The sequence below is a fragment of the Lolium rigidum genome, chromosome 3, assembly GCF_022539505.1.
Source record: "Lolium rigidum isolate FL_2022 chromosome 3, APGP_CSIRO_Lrig_0.1, whole genome shotgun sequence".
Taxonomy (NCBI): Eukaryota; Viridiplantae; Streptophyta; class Magnoliopsida; order Poales; family Poaceae; genus Lolium; species Lolium rigidum.
The window spans coordinates 308699392-308715310 of NC_061510.1; the positions used below are offsets into that span (position 1 = coordinate 308699392).

General features: G+C 45.6%; 1 protein-coding gene across 1 annotated transcript; it reads right to left on the minus strand.

Moving 5' to 3' along the window:
* Positions 1 to 785: 785 nt before the first annotated feature.
* LOC124699832 (zinc finger protein 4-like) lies at positions 786 to 1855 on the minus strand. Its single transcript, XM_047232066.1, has one exon. It carries the CDS (start codon positions 1569 to 1571, stop codon positions 876 to 878), a length of 696 nt encoding a protein of 231 aa, XP_047088022.1. The 5' UTR covers positions 1572 to 1855; the 3' UTR covers positions 786 to 875.
* Between the last annotated feature and the right edge of the window lie 14064 nt (positions 1856 to 15919).

A 15919-nucleotide genomic window follows, 5' to 3' on the forward strand; every position in this document is an offset into this window, starting at 1 on the left:
TAATACTATATTTGGTTAGCATTAATGAGATCGATGGGTTTTTTCTAAGAACTTGGTCTATGTACCTTAACATTTCAAAAAACACACCAACCGAATTGCCATCATGGAACATGACCACACAAGGCTTCAAGCGGCTGTTGTGGTGGGAGCTTCTGCGGTGACTTTTTTCTAGTTAAGTTGGAGTCACTGTTTGTTGAGAAGTGATGATGATGTTTTGATGTTGGTTTTCTTCGTTGCGGCGTTTATAGAGCATGTTAATTGCCACATTGGCACCCCTTTCTGGGCAAGCCCTGCTGCCACGACACATACCGCCGGTGAGAATGGGACGAGGTTAGGGATGCCTTGTCGTTGTGGCAAGGGGTTTCTCTGCAGACTCAGCGGCAAGGGAGTTATGATGGCAATTTGTGCAATAAAATTTGAATTTTGAAGGTATATAACAATAGAATTTTCTAATATGCAGAGGATCACCCCCTTTTTCCCCTAAAAGTTTGAAATGAAAATTCTTGATTTCCCGGTAGCAAAATTTTAGATTTTAGAACAAGGAGCGAACATATTGCCAAACGTTGGATTTTTCTTTTTATAACATTGCATGTCCATTGAATGCGTCCGCTCAATGTTGGAGTCCAAAAATTAGAAAGCACTTCAAAATGGCTGTTAACGGGTCTCTTTTGCTGACGTCTGAATATGCATGTAGGCCTATAGTGAGAGGTCATTTCTTTTGTGATAATTTATTAATTTAAGATAATTTCTTACCAGACAGTTCTAAATACTATGCACAAACCGAAGAAATGAACATTCAATAATTACTATATACCGGTCAAATTAATTAACACAAGTACTAGCTCTACTCATCTATGATCACAATCTATCTCGATTCACAGCCTTAGGCTCAAGTCCATCTTCATACTTTGCTCCGACGGCGTCTGCTGCTCTGAAGTAGGAGATTCCGACTGCGTCCTCATCCTGAAGCTCCCTGGCCACGACGTGGAGGCCGAGCCGAGCACCTCCTCGTAGACGAGCTGCGGCCAGGGTCCACCAACGACGCCTTCGCGGAGCCTCGGCGCCGTGGCGTCTCGCGAGACCGGGGGCTTGTGGACCGCCGAGCTCGCCGGGTTGACCCGCAGGGCGGCGCGCACGATCGCGGCGTGCGCCTCGAGCGGCACGCCGGCCATGGCCACCATCCTCTGGTGGTTGTGGTACGACGAGAGCGTGGACGACCGCTTGGCCGCGCTGCGCTCCCGCTTGTGCGCGTTCTGGTGCCCGCCCAGCGCCTGTGAGCTGAAGAACTTCCGCATGCAGAAGTTGCACGAGAACACCTTGTGCGGTGGCGGCGGCGCCGTTGCAGCCGGAGGAGGAGGAGGTGGCGGCTGCTCGACGTCCGAGGACGACGACGAGGAGTCCGCCGCGGCTGCCGGCGGCGAGCCGCTCACGCCTAGCGTGAGGTTGAGCCAGGTCACTCCGCCTGCGCCGTCGCCCTGATGCTCGACGGCTGAGGCAAGCAGCCGCGCCGGGGCCGTCCCCCTCTCCATCGAGGCCTCGTCCACTTGCTCCATGATGTCCCGATCTTGCATGCCGTCAGAACTGAGAAGTGCTTCTTGGCTCTTTCCTGCCTGCCCGACAGCGGGTTGGTTCTTGGTTGGTGCAGGTCATGCACTAGCTTAGCTGATCCGCGTCTGCTTCCGGGGGCTCGCCCGCAGTGTGAGCTTTATAGAGGGGGTCGATGAAGCGCGACAAGCTAGGCTTGTGTGTGGATGGTCTTTGCGCTGCGAGGAATCCAATCAGGAGCTAGACAACTCCCTAATTAACTCTCTCTTCTTTCTTCCATGCTTTCCCATCAGGATCAATCGGTCTGGCCCATGTCCCCGGAGCAGTGCGCCTGCTCACGTCACCTTCTCCTGTGCTCGCCATGCCTAACTGGGCCGGCATCTAGGTTCATACTGTTGCTACTTGCTAGCCTAGATGCTTGTAGCGTCTTTGTGATCGATCGAGCTGCGAGTTGTGACCTCGATCGTCACTGTAGTGCTTCCTTTTTCTTCTTGTCAACTGAAAGATCGTAGAATCGCATGCACTTGGTATGGAGTTTCCGCGACAAGGTTGCTTGGTTCCGGTGGGTACGCAGCTAGGTGTCGCCGGAGTTGTGGCGCATGGGGTCATCCATCTTCTTTGACGTTAAGCTCTACATCATCTGCTTTGCTCTGGATGGCTTTCACGGTTTCAGCTGTCTAATCAGGACAACTTCCGATCCAACCTCCGGATAACCTGAAATGATTGAGCTTATTGGGTCTCCAGGTTCGAGAAGGGAAGCTAGACAATCTCTTCAAACGAAATTAGCACGAGTACCACGCAACTGATAGATAGCGGCTATAGCTTGCTAGTTAGAAACGCACCCTGCTCAAGTTGCATAAGTCGGCCAACCATGTACTAGTATAAAGAACCATGCAGCAGGAGTAATGTTTACGCAAATTAAACAGATGACTACTGGGGCCGTATGATGTGATCGATGTTATGTACCATTGAAACTTCTTTTTTGATGTCTCCGATACTTCTCTTTAGCCATTCATTGGTGTCGATCTTTGATAAGCAACTAGTACCTAGCTCGCTATGGAATGGACGAACGTGCTGTCATTTTTCTAATCTCACTAGAGCTTGCTGATTTTTTTTTTGAAACAGAGGCAAAAGGTTTGCCCAATCTATTAATTAAGAAAAAATGTTTTGGATAAGATAGTCCGACAAAACAAAGATACAAGGGATTACTCTCCGGCATTATTTCACCCAAACGCTTTGCCCGTGCATACACCCACAAACGGGCTTCACTCTTAATTTTATTTTTCAAACAAGACTAGCGGTGGCATATGCTTGCTACGGAAGACCCGCACATTCCGTTCATTCCAAAGATCCCAAGTGACGAGTAGGGTGAGAGAGGCAACGACCTTGCGGTTAGGCGTAGCACCACCCGTCATAGTTGTCCACCAATGCTCAAGAGATTGACCCGCCCAAAGGTTTCGTTGAATGTTGGGGTTGCCTATCCAAACCCTTAAATGACTCCAAAGGCGGATGGTGCACTGGTAGAAAAAACGGCTTCAGTCACGGTTCGCAACTGCCATTGGTTGCGGTTGCGCAACCGCGACCAATTAAGCGCGACTAAATGCCCCCCTTTAGTCGCGGTTCCTTACGAACCGCGACTAAAGGCACGTCCACGTGGCCGCCAGCAGTCCGTCGGGCGGAGGACCTTTAGTCGCGGTTCTCCTGGCCAACCGCGACTAAAGGCCGCCGCAGGTTTAGGGTTTTAGCCCCCCCTAAACCTGGTTTCTTTTTAATTTGTATTGTTTTATTTCTTTTGTGTTTTATTTTAATTTTGAAGGAGTTTCACATATTCTACGGTACTACATATATACATGCATATGAATGTACAATTTCAAACAAATTTGAAATTAGAACCAAAAAGAATTCAAGAGGAATATACAATATATATTCAATATCGGCCATATACAATTTTGAACAAGTTTTCATACATAATTTAGTGCATATGAAGTTCTACGTCCTCTACATAGTGTTCTCCTCTAGGATCGATGACTTCCCTCGCGAACCATCCAGCTAGTTCCTCTTGAAGTGGTCAGAAGCGAGCTTCTGGACTAAGCGTCTTCCGGAGGTTATTCCTCTTGATGTTGTTCTCAGACGGCTGCCGCTCAGTGGTGTATCTCCGGATCATCTCACAAACATAGTATCCACATAGATTGGTCCCCGGTGGCTGAATATCCCCAGTCCCAGACACTGCCCTTTTAAAATGTAGCTCTTTTTTGAATTCACCGACCTTTTCATCTACGAACCGTCTCCAAACCCTACGAGGCAAAGAAAATTAAATGAACAAGAGAGTTATTAGTTACTTGATATTGGGAAATGAACGAAATAGGCCGATCGATATAGAGCGCAAATGAATGAAAATAATTACTTCTGCATCATTTTTCTCATGTCGGCCCAAAGCTTTGCATCCATATTCAGAGAGTCGTGGACGAGAACTGTGGAGTCGTGAAATTAAATTACTAGCGTAATCCAGTGGAACCCGCGAACACGATACATGCACGAGTCATGCATAACTCATCGATTAGCCACATACCATGCATGGAGTAAACAAAAGAGAATGTGCTCAAGACAGAAACACTCACCCAAAATGGTAAGGAAATAGAATATCACTTTTGAGTTCCTGTTTTCTAAAAAACCGCCACAGGTCTTCCTCTACATCGGCGGGGTGGTGTTCTAACACATATGAATTAACGATGTGTGGGTCAATGAACCCAACATCATGGATGCTCCTTATTCGCATTTCCCGCTTCTTCATTCTGCATAATAGCGTACACAACAAGATAGTTAGGACAATATATATATACCAACTATTCTCGAACCTCCCTTAAGAGTGGTTCTAGAATAGCTATTCTAGAACCCCCCCTAATCCCACTCGGTTTCTTCCCCCCGTCCCGACCGAACTCCCCACGTCCCCGACCGATACCGGTTCGTCAACGAAGCGAACTCCCCACCTCCCCCTCGTAAAAACACACGCGCCCCGCCTCGAGCGGAGATCAACCAGCTCCACACCTCGACCTCCTACCTCGTCGGCGCGGGCGAGCGAGCGGCGGCGGGAGCCGACGCGAGGGAGCCCGCGACGGACGCGAAGACGAACAAAAAGCCTCCTACCTCGTCGGCGCGGGCGAGCGAGCGGCGGCGGGAGCCGACGCGAGGGAGCCCGCGACGGACGCGAACGGCGGCGGTAGCTGACGCAAAGGAGCCAGCGGCGCAGAACGGCGAGATCCAGCCTCCTTACAGCAGTAATGGCTCCAATTAGACGCAGATCGGCAGAGCATCCTTCAAATTCAAACCAGCCAAGCTCCTTCAAGAGGCCAGAAGAGGATGAGGTACCCAAAAAAATTCACAGGAAGTTCACATAATTCATTTACTGCTTTTTTTGCATCCATCACTGCACAAAAAAGGATCATCGTGAAAAAAAGTTCATATGAATTTATATTGGAAGTTCACATGACTATTTTAATGCTTTTCCGTCCATCAATGTAAAACAAAAAAAAAGACACTAGCAGGTTCTATATGAAAATAATATTGGAAGTTCACCTCCACTGGATTTTGTTTATAGTAGAACATAAGAGCAGACTCGTGTGAATTGAGACTGGAAGTTCACATGCAAAGTCTATTGTAGGAAAAAAGAAAACTTATGTCTTTTACTGGAAAGTTCTTAAAAACAGTTTCCTGGAGTTCACTTCAGTTATAAAAAATAAAAACAGTAAAATGAAAAAATAAGTATGCATGTGCATGTATGAAGTTCATATTACATTGTTTAGCGGTTAACTTTACTTGTTTTAGTTTTTTGAAGACATCAGACAAAGTTTTATGTATAAAGCTTCTAGTCCCAATGTTCATGAAGTTCACATGTTAAAAAACTTACCAGGTTCTGCTACTGCCGGGCACAGAATCTGGAGCAGGCAGTGACGACGAGATAATCAGCTGGTCAGGCCCTAAAAAGCCTCCAATGACTCCCATATGCTGTGATGAGCCAGTTTCATTTATCCAGCCAGTGTTCCGCATTCCCAGGCGAAAAACAAATGCTGCCGCCATTGAAAGGAATGTCAATCAGAAGACCCAAGAACAAGACGACATGCATAACAGCAAGAGGAAGCGGGATACCACAACATCAACAGATGATGATGAGGATATTATGTGTTGGTCAGGTCCACCAAAAAAACCCCGTTCTCCAATAAAGTGCACTGAGGAGATATTTGCTACTAATGCAACGTTCCGTCAGCCACGAAAACGGCAATCTACAAGTACATCTAAAACAGCCACAGCTGGAAGCAATGATATGAACAGGGACAGTGGGCAAAGGTCATCTTCTAACAGTGAGGCTTCTGAACAGCAACGCAGTTATGGGGATGGTCAAAGTGACAACATTCACCAAGATCGTCAAGGCGCTGAATCAAGTCATATGCCGCCTCGAGTTCCACTCTGCCATGTACCAAAAGTCACACCGCCATGCCCCATAGTACCAGATGATAGAGCCACCCCTGCAGAGCTGCGAACATACACACATGTAAGTTCAATTTATATTTATGCTGATCTGAATTTCACTCTTACACACATTTATTTAGTCCATCTGCATGGAAGTTCACATGCTCTATTTTTAGAAAAAACAATTGATATGTTTTGGGAAGTTCGTGTACCCTGTATTCCTGATAAAAGTTCAACTGATTTTAGCAAGTTCACATGCTCTGTTTATATATGAAATATATAGTTGATATGTTCTGGAAGTTAATGTACAACAATTTTCTCTCTGAAAAAAAGTTCAGATGACTTTAGGAAGTTCATGTGCTCTTTTTTAATTAAATTTTAGGAAGTTCACTTGACCTTTCTCCTGAAGTTAACATACAATAACATATGTAAAACAAAAAATTAATGCAATAAAAAACCATGGCAATTTGCAGGCTGCAGATCTTGATAAGGACCTGATACCATCCATTGGTCAAGAATTTAGCACATTCAAAGATGCATATGTATTTTACAATACATATGCAAAGCACACAGGGTTTGGGATAAGGAAAGGGCAGCACAACAAGAGCAGGCGTTACTTGAGATGTGTACGAGAAGGTGCACACCGCAAGAGTGTCAATGAGGAAGACCGACAGCGTGACAAGATGACCAAAAGAACTGGGTGCAAGGCCTTTATGAGATTGAAAGAGAGGAGTGATGGTACCTGTATTGTCAAGGACATTACACTTCAGCACAACCATACCCTGCTGTTGAGCCCATCAATGCTAGTTTTTATGCGTTCTCACAAAAGGGTGGATCCAAAATTGAAGGGGTTAGTAAAAGACCTTCAGTTCAGCAATATAAAACATGTGAACATAATGGGCCTGCTTACAAGGCTGCATGGTGGACGTGATAAGATTGGCTGCCACAACAGAGACATACTAAACATGTAAGTACTCCCCCCAACCCCCCCTCCTTTATATATATAATGAAAACTTACATGAAAAACAGGGGGGAGAAAAAAAAGCAAAAAAAAAAAAAACAACAAATTTCTTTTTGCAGGAAAGCAGAAAACACGAGGAAGGAGTCCATAAATGAGGTGCAGAATATGTTCAAATTCTTTGAAGACATGAAGAAGGAGAATGAGAATTTCTTCTATGACTACAAGGTTGACGCCGAAAACAGATCGGAGAATGTTTTCTGGTCTAATGCTAGCTCGAGGGCGGCATATGCAGATTTCAGAGATTGCATAACTTTCGATACTACTTACAAGTCAAACAAGCACCACTTGCCCCTTGCAGTATTTGTCGGCGTAAACAACCACTTGCAGTAGACAATCTTTGGTGTTGCATTGATGGGAAACGAGTCAGAGGAGTCCTTCAAATCGGTATTCAGCAGATTCCTTGAATGCATGGGCGGTAAACAACCAATCTGCATACTTACAGGTTTGGAAAAAATCAGAATCTATCCTCATGTTTGTACCTTCAATGCTGACAATTAAGTGCATGTTATATTAAAAAAAGAAAAGTAGGTTTTTTTCAGTTGTAGTTCATAACACAAACACCCAGAAGTTCAGATGTTTCCACCCCTGCTACGCAAATAAATAAAAATTAATTTGCTGAAGTTCACCTTTGTTTGTTTTGTGAAGTTTGCTTGCATTATACCTGATGTGTTTTTTCCTAATAATTGTTCAGATCAATGCCCAGCGATGACAAAAGCAATACCAAAATTTTTCCCACGGACTCTGCATAAGTTCTGTAGATGGCACATAATGAACAAGCATAAGGACCCGCTGAAGAAGCTTTATAAACTATTCCCTGATTTGAAGGATCTGCTGACTGCAATTCTGAACCATCCCCTAATGCCATCTGAGTTTGAAGATGCGTGGAAGGCTTTGATTGAAAAGTACAATCTGCATGATATAAATGTCATGATTAACTTATGGGCTGAAAGGAAATTGTGGATATCAGCTTACTGAAAAGAGGTATTCTGTGCACGCATGACTTCAACACAAAGAAGCGAGAGCATGAACTTTGTTCTGAAAAGGGGTTTTGTCACTGAACGAGACAACCTCCACATTTTTGCTAAACAAGTTAACAACTGCATACAGGCAAGGCATGAAGCAGAGAATGCAGAGGCAAATGCATCAACGGTGAGTGCTCGATTTCACGATTTATATTAATGAAAAAAAAATGCTTCATAATTTGAAAAACATAGCATGAGAACATAAAAAGGGAAAAAAGAGTATGCAGAGATGTATGCAAGTTCACAACTGTTTTGGTTAGGGGTTATTATGTACATAAAAAGTATAATATGTTTTCGAAAAAAAAGTATGCAATTGCATGGAAGTTCACTACTGGTTAGCTAGGAGTTCATATATATATAAAAAAGTTATCTTATGTTTGATGTTCACAGCAATGACTTTTGCATGGACAAAAATAAAAAAATTGCAGGGCACAAGGAAAACAATCACCAGGTATGGTTTCGAGGCACAGGTGATGGATAAGTACACACGGGCAGTGTACTCAGTTTTCCGGGAACGGCAATATCACAGCACAGCTTTCCGCATTAAGACTTCCCAGGACAATCCCAACAATTACCTTGTGCATCACTACAATCAGAGTAAAGAGTTCGCTTAGTCAAGACATGAATTCCGAGTGCTAGCGGATGAAGTTGAAGGCCGTTATGAATGCGAATGTAAACTATGGGAACATATAGGTAAAAAAGAAAAAGCCTCTTCCAGCAATTGCTTTGGTTGTATTACACTACAGATGCATAAAAAAGTAATTGTTGACACAAAAATAAAAAATTAACCGAGCTAATGTTATGTTTATGCACGCGCAGGTTGTTCTGCCATCATGTCATAGCTGTCTTTGAGCACCTACGCCTGGATGAGATACCAAGCAAGTATATACTCCAGAGATACACCAAAGATGCAGTGACAAACCCTGATTTCAACCGCAGAGACTACAGGAGAACAACAGATGATGGGACTTCAATTGAATACAGACGAACAATCCTTTACAGTGAAGCAGTTAAAATTATAAACAAAGGATGCTCTTCGGAAGCAAAATTCCAAATAGCATTATCTGCCTTCAGAGATGCCAATACCCGCCTGGACAATGAGGATGCGGAGCTGGAGAATAATGAGGATGCAGAGATGGAGAACAATGAGCGAGTCCTCGAATCAAGAAAACACAACACGAGAAACTGGCGAGCAGAACGACATTCCTCAGGCTGAGAACAATGATCCATATGCAGATATACAGCCACCACTATTTGCAATAACAAAAGGGAGCAAGACTACAGATGCTGCAAGGAAGAATGGAAAATGCAAACAACCTGTACCTGCCCGTCCGGAACCAGAACTAGATGAATACGGGAGACCGAAAGGTACAAGAATATGCGGAACATGCAATAAAATTGATGGCCACAATTCCAGAACCTGCAAGGCAAGGCAGCTAGCTAAAAAGCTCTTGGAAACACATGAGAAGGTGTATGGGCCTACAGCGTCTTCAGGAAATATCAAGGTGCGCATAAGAAACTTGCTTGCTCGCCAGCACATCCCAGAGAATGATGATGAGGAAAAACTGGACACAGATGAAGGTGAATGCTTCGAAGATGAGACGGATGATGAAGAATATGAGCAAGAAGATGAGGATGAAGATATCACTGAGCAAGAAGAAACACAAAATACACCGGATGTGGATGACAAACTGGAAAACTTAAATAAAAAGGGAGGAAAAAGGAAATGCAGCGCATGCAACCTGAGGCTAGGACACTACGCATCAACATGCCCCAACAAGGAAAAGATACTACAGCAACAGATTCTTGAACGACAAACAAGTGATAGTGCGATAGTGAAACCACAAGTGACATAGGCATCCCCAATGGGCCTGCCAAAGATGCTACCCGGGGTTTAATCAAAGCCCAAGACTCGAAGAATAAGAAGACTTGGAAGCCCATTTAGTGTTAAGGAAAGATAGTTTGTATTAGGAAATATAGAGATTTGTAATCTTACGGGTTGGGTACGAAACCCTCCCGAACTCTGTAACTTGTGTACTACGAAATCCTCGGCTCCGCCTCCTATATAAGGGGGAGTCGAGGGACAAAGAAAGGATCGAATCTATTGTCAACATAACCCTAGTTTTCATAATCGTCGAGTACCTTTCGGCTGAAACCTTCGAGATCTACTTGCCCTCTACTTCTAACAAAACCCTAGTCTACAATCTGTAGGCATTGACAAGTTAATCCTTTGTCAATTGGCGCCGTCTGTGGGAATTAGAGGTTGCAAGGAGCTGATCTCGATGGCACGTTCAAGATCGTCGACTTCGTTGGTGGCAAGCAATGCGATGGATCGAGGTAACAAGGGAAAAACTGATCTAGTCAATTTTATTCCTCACCCGCCCTCCCGTATGGATGCATGTGCCTATCTGGAGGAGCACATCATCATGACGTTCGGAGAATTCCGATTTGGCGTCAACAAGGAAGGATCCTACCGTCTCGAAGTTCCGATCTCGTCGGAATTTTCAGCGGTCGATTCTAGCTTTTCGTCGAGTGACGGGGAGTTTTCGTCGCCACGCTTCGTCGACAGCAAAGCAAGCGGAAAGCTCGCCAAGATCTTCAGCAACACATCCTTCGAGTCGTCTCGCGGACTCCTTTATAAGCAGCGACTCCGACAGTCGTCGACAGTCTTCAACTTCATCGACAAATCTGCCGCCATCGGAAAGGTCTTCACCACTCTATATGATGGTGTCACCAATCTCGACAAAAATCAGTACGCCAAATATCATCAGATTTATGCGATAGAAGGGGCAGGCCGATCAGAGCCAGAAACGTCAGAGGCTTTCGATGATTTGGGAAATCCATACATCGATCCCGCTGATCTCAGAAAAGGCCTAGGCACTAAATACGTCGGGTCCTCACCTCGAGAAAGAGTACAACTCCCGCAAAAAGCGTGGGATAGGGCTGCAAGAGCCATGGATGGTTCAGAACCTATGACCACCACTGCCACTGTACAAGAACTTCAAGCATATCAATATAGACTTGCTCGGGTAAGCAGAGAGTTGGAAAAACAGACAGCATCCCTGAATAGGAGAAAAGAGGCAGCTTCCGCATCAAGCAGACGCCGAGCAGAGTTAAGTCGACAATCAGGAACTTCGGGAGACAGTCACAGAGAAGCTCGGAGGAGAGCAATGTCTCGGTTGCAAAACATACTCGAAGCAGAAAGAGGAAACATAATTCAAAATCTCAACATGTCCTTTATGTCGATTGATGAAAGGGGAAATATCATCCCAAAAACGCCGTAAGCAGGTTACATGGCAACACAAGCTTACATCCTCGGCGTCCGGCACCACCTCCCGGGGACCCGAGAGAACCATTGTTCAATATGGCGATGGCTGGAGTAGGAGTTATGGGAACAGCGTTTGCAACAACGCCTCCCGAAGAAAATCCTAGGCAAAATAGTCCACGACCCACCGCAGCAGTTCAAGACCCCCCAAGAACAAGTGGAGCAAGAGACACAGCAGTCCAAGTACGGGTGGACAGAGCGCGACAAGAAAGAAGGGAGCGTCAGCACTCACCAGAAGTTGCCGACGAAGATATGTGTGGGCTCCCGTGTTTCACGAGAAGAGTTCGAAAGACTCGAGTCCCAAAAGGGTTCAAGCTACCCGAAAATTTCAAGAAATTCGACGGCCTGCAAGATCCCGAGGATTGGCTCGTGGATTATCTCAAGATGGTGAAGCTGGTAGGAGGAACCAGAGCAACAGCTATGCAAAGTATCCAAGTTCACTTGAGCGGTGCCGCGAGATCTTGGATAAAGAAACTCCCCCCAAGTTCCATCGACAACCTGGGATAACTTTGAGGATATCTTCGTGAAAAATTTCCGATCCACCTGCAAGAAACCTGCGTCATTGGAAGAGTTAAGGGCGTGTCGACAAAAACATGATGAGTCGATGAGAAAATATATACAGCGGTGGAACATTATAAAAAACTCGGCAGAAGATATATCTGACGAGAGAGCAATAGATGCGTTCGTGGCAGGAATTTGGCGAGGAGACTTCGTCGAGGACTTAGGGAGAACTAACCCTAAGACCATATCAGCACTCATGGAGATAGCCAATAAATGGGCAGATGGAGAAGACGCAATATACAACAAGCGACACGAGTCGCCGAAGAGGATCGTGGTCGAAATTATCAAAATAGAAGGCGATTTTCTCGCCAGTTCTACAACAACGACGCTCCTGGCCATATATCGGCTGGCTTTCGAGGAAATCCTGGAGGGAACAGTCGAGATGACTATCAAAGGAGTAACGAGCATCAAGGCGACAATAGAGGCGATTCTCGTGGCAACAGACAAAACAATGGACCAAGGTTTCAAAGACCTTACGTGTCCCCCGAAGAGATGATGAACGGTCCGTGTCAAATGCATTTTTATCTTGACAACAATGGAAAGAGGCAGTCAGGGCATCTCCAGAAAGACTGCCGAAATTTTCAGGCAATGTTACGAGCCGGAGGAATCGCAAATGCCCAAGCCACAAATAGAAACCCCCAGGGGCCAAGTAGCGAGATCCACCTTCCACCTCCTCCCGCAATTACTGACGAAAATCGGCACCAGCTCAGAATAGCGGCAGCACCACACCCACCTCCATATGTTGATCCTAATTCTAACGGTGCGGTCTCGATGATTCGAAAGCTAGGCCATCCAACAGGGCGCGAAGGTAATCTCACGACAAGTGTTCATGGCAGAGAAGATGCCTCCGCGAACAGTCGAGTACTTAAATTGGTCGGGGCAAGACATCGGCTTCACAATCGCGGACCATCCGCAGCAAGTTCCTCGACCAGGACAATCAACACTCATTTTACCCGCAGTAATCGCTGGTTTTGACGTGTCGAGAGTTTTCATAGATGGCGGCAGCAGCTTAAACCTTATGTATGCAGATACATTGAGGAAGATGAACATATCCCTGGCAAACTTGAAACCAACTGACACACGTTTCCACGGGATTACGCCAGAAAAGCCAAGTTACCCATTGGGCAAGATCAACCTCGACGTTCAGTTTGGAACCCGAGAAAACTACAGGATAGAGAATTTGGAGTTCGAAGTTGTGGATTTTCCGTCGCAATATCACGCTCTGTTGGGACGACCAGCGTATGCCAGGTTCATGGCAGTACCGCATTATACATATTTGTTGTGGAGATTGCCTGGGCCCAAGGGACCCATCACAATCAAATTAAGTTTCGCGTTATCTGATAAATGCGACAAGGATTTTCATCGACTGTCAGAAACTTTCGGGATGCAAGCAGAGTATGCAGCGCCAAGGTTCACTGATTATGATGTGCTACCAGAGGTAGGGAGATCTTCTAAGGAGCCAACCTTCAACACAACCAAGGATTCAAAAGAGGTACAGATCCACCCGACAGACCCAAAGAAAACGACATCCATTGCAGCAAACATGGATGTCGCATAGGAAAGCGCGCTCGTCGAGTTCCTCCGTGAGCACTGGAAAATCTTCGCATGGTGTCCAGCTGACATGCCAGGAGTACCCAGGGAACTTGCCGAGCACCACCTAAATTTGGATCCTCTCGCAAGACCAGTCAAGCAACCTTTGCGGCGTTTTTCGGAACCTAGCCGCAAAGCCATGTTATCAGAAATAGATCGACTCAAAGATGCTGGTTTCATCAAAGAAATATCTACAGAAGCCACATGGGTAGCTAACCCAGTGATGGTGCCGAAAAAACACAATAGTCCTTCGCATGTGCGTCGACTTCACGTGTCTCAATAAACATTGTCCCAAGGATCACTTTCCCCTCCCAAGGATCGATCAAATCATCGACTCCACGGCAGGATGCGAACGTCTTTCCTTTTTGGACGCATATTCTGGTTATAACCAGATCAGATTAAAGGAAGAAGATGAAGCCAAGACAGCGTTCATCACACCTTACAGCGTGTTTTGCTACAAAACAATGCCCTTTGGTTTGAAAAACGCGGGAGCAACATATCAGCGGATGATGCAGAAGTGCCTATCAACACAGATTGGAAAAAATGTGCAAGTCTACATTGACGATGTCGTAATAATATCAAAGAAGGGGTCGACTCTGATCGAAGATTTGAGGGAAACCTTCGACAACCTCGACAAGTTCTGCCTCAAGCTAAACCCGACAAAGTGCTCTTTTGGAGTTCCCGCAGGAGAACTTCTCAGGTTCTTGGTATCAGCAAGGGGGATTGAAGCCAACCCAAAAAAAATCCAGGCCATCGTTACTATGAGAAAACCAACAAAGTTAAAAGAAATACAACAGTTAACGGGGCGAGTCGCAGCTTTGAGCAGATTCGTCGCCAGGCTAGGAGAGAAGGCATTGCCGTTTTACGCATTGATCAAACAGGGGGAAAAATTTCAATGGAACGAGGAAGCAGATAGGGCTTTCGAGAACCTCAAGCGGACAATTTCGACACCACCAATCCTGGTGGCGCCTAAAGAGAAGGAACCTCTCCTCTTATACATTGCAGCCACACCTCAGGTGGTCAACACAGCCCTAGTAGTCGAAAGAGAAGAAGAAGGAAAGTTCCATGGAGTTCAGAGGCCAGTATATTTCATCAGCGAAGTACTGTCGCCTTCAAAACAGCGGTACCCGCAATATCAGAAACTGGCGTATGGAGTATTCACGACGACAAGAAGAAATTGCGACACTACTTTTCGGCGCACCCGATAATAGTGGTCAATGAAGCTCCCTTGTCAAACATATTGAACAACCCAGAAGCTACGGGTCGTGTCTCCCTTTGGGGAATAGAACTTTCCCCTCGGGACATCACGTATGAAAAAGAAAGGCAATAAAATCGCAGGTTCTACCAGACTTCATTGCAGAGTGGATGGAGCTACAAAACACGGGGCCTCCAGATTTATCGAGAACCTGGATCATGAACTTTGACAGGTCCAAACGATTGGAAGGTGCTGGAGCAGGCGTGATATTGGTATCACCTGAAGGCGACAAGTTGAAATATGTTTTGCGGATGACGTTCCCAAACGCGTCTAACAATGAAGCAGAATATGAAGCTCTCATACACGGGATGAAGATGGCAAAAGCTTGTGGTGCAACCCGATTGAAAATCTTCGGCGACTCACAATTGGTGGCACAACAAGTTATGAACCAATGTGATGCAGTCAACGAAAGTATGATAGCATACAAAGAGGTGTACAATGAGCTGGAGAAATTATTTGATGGATGCGAGGTAAACCACATTAGCAGGATGAGTAACGATGAAGCCGATGTTCTTGCAAACATCGGGTCACAGTGTCTCGCGATTCCTCCAGGCGTGTTTTGGGAAGAGATAAGCGAAAGATCAACAAAGCCAGCGAAAACAAAGAAGGAGAAAAAAGAGAAACCCTCGAGTACCACCAACGACACAATAGAAGAAGAAGAGGAGCAGGAGCTAGTCATGATGGTGCAAACTCCATGGATGCAGGCTTACATATCATACATCCTAAGGAAAACGATACCCGATGATCCAGTTGAAGCAAGGCGAATAATTAGGAGATCAAAAGCCTTTACTGTGGTAAAAGGGGAGTTGTACAAACGAAGTATTTCGGGCGTGCTACAGAGATGCGTTACACCCGAAGAAGGAAGAATCATCCTGAAAGATGTGCACGAAGGGATATGCGGGCACCACGCGAGTAGCCGAGCTATCGCGGCTAAGGTTTTCAGAGCAGGATTTTATTGGTTAACAGCAATCGAGGACGCGAAGGAAATAGTGAGAACTTGCGACGCGTGCCAAAGATTTGCCGCCAAACCTCACTCTCCCGCAGCAGAACTTATGCCAATCCCACTATCTTGGCCCTTTGCTCAATGGGGTCTCGACATGGTGGGAAAACTACACAAAGCTTCGCCAGGAGGTTAT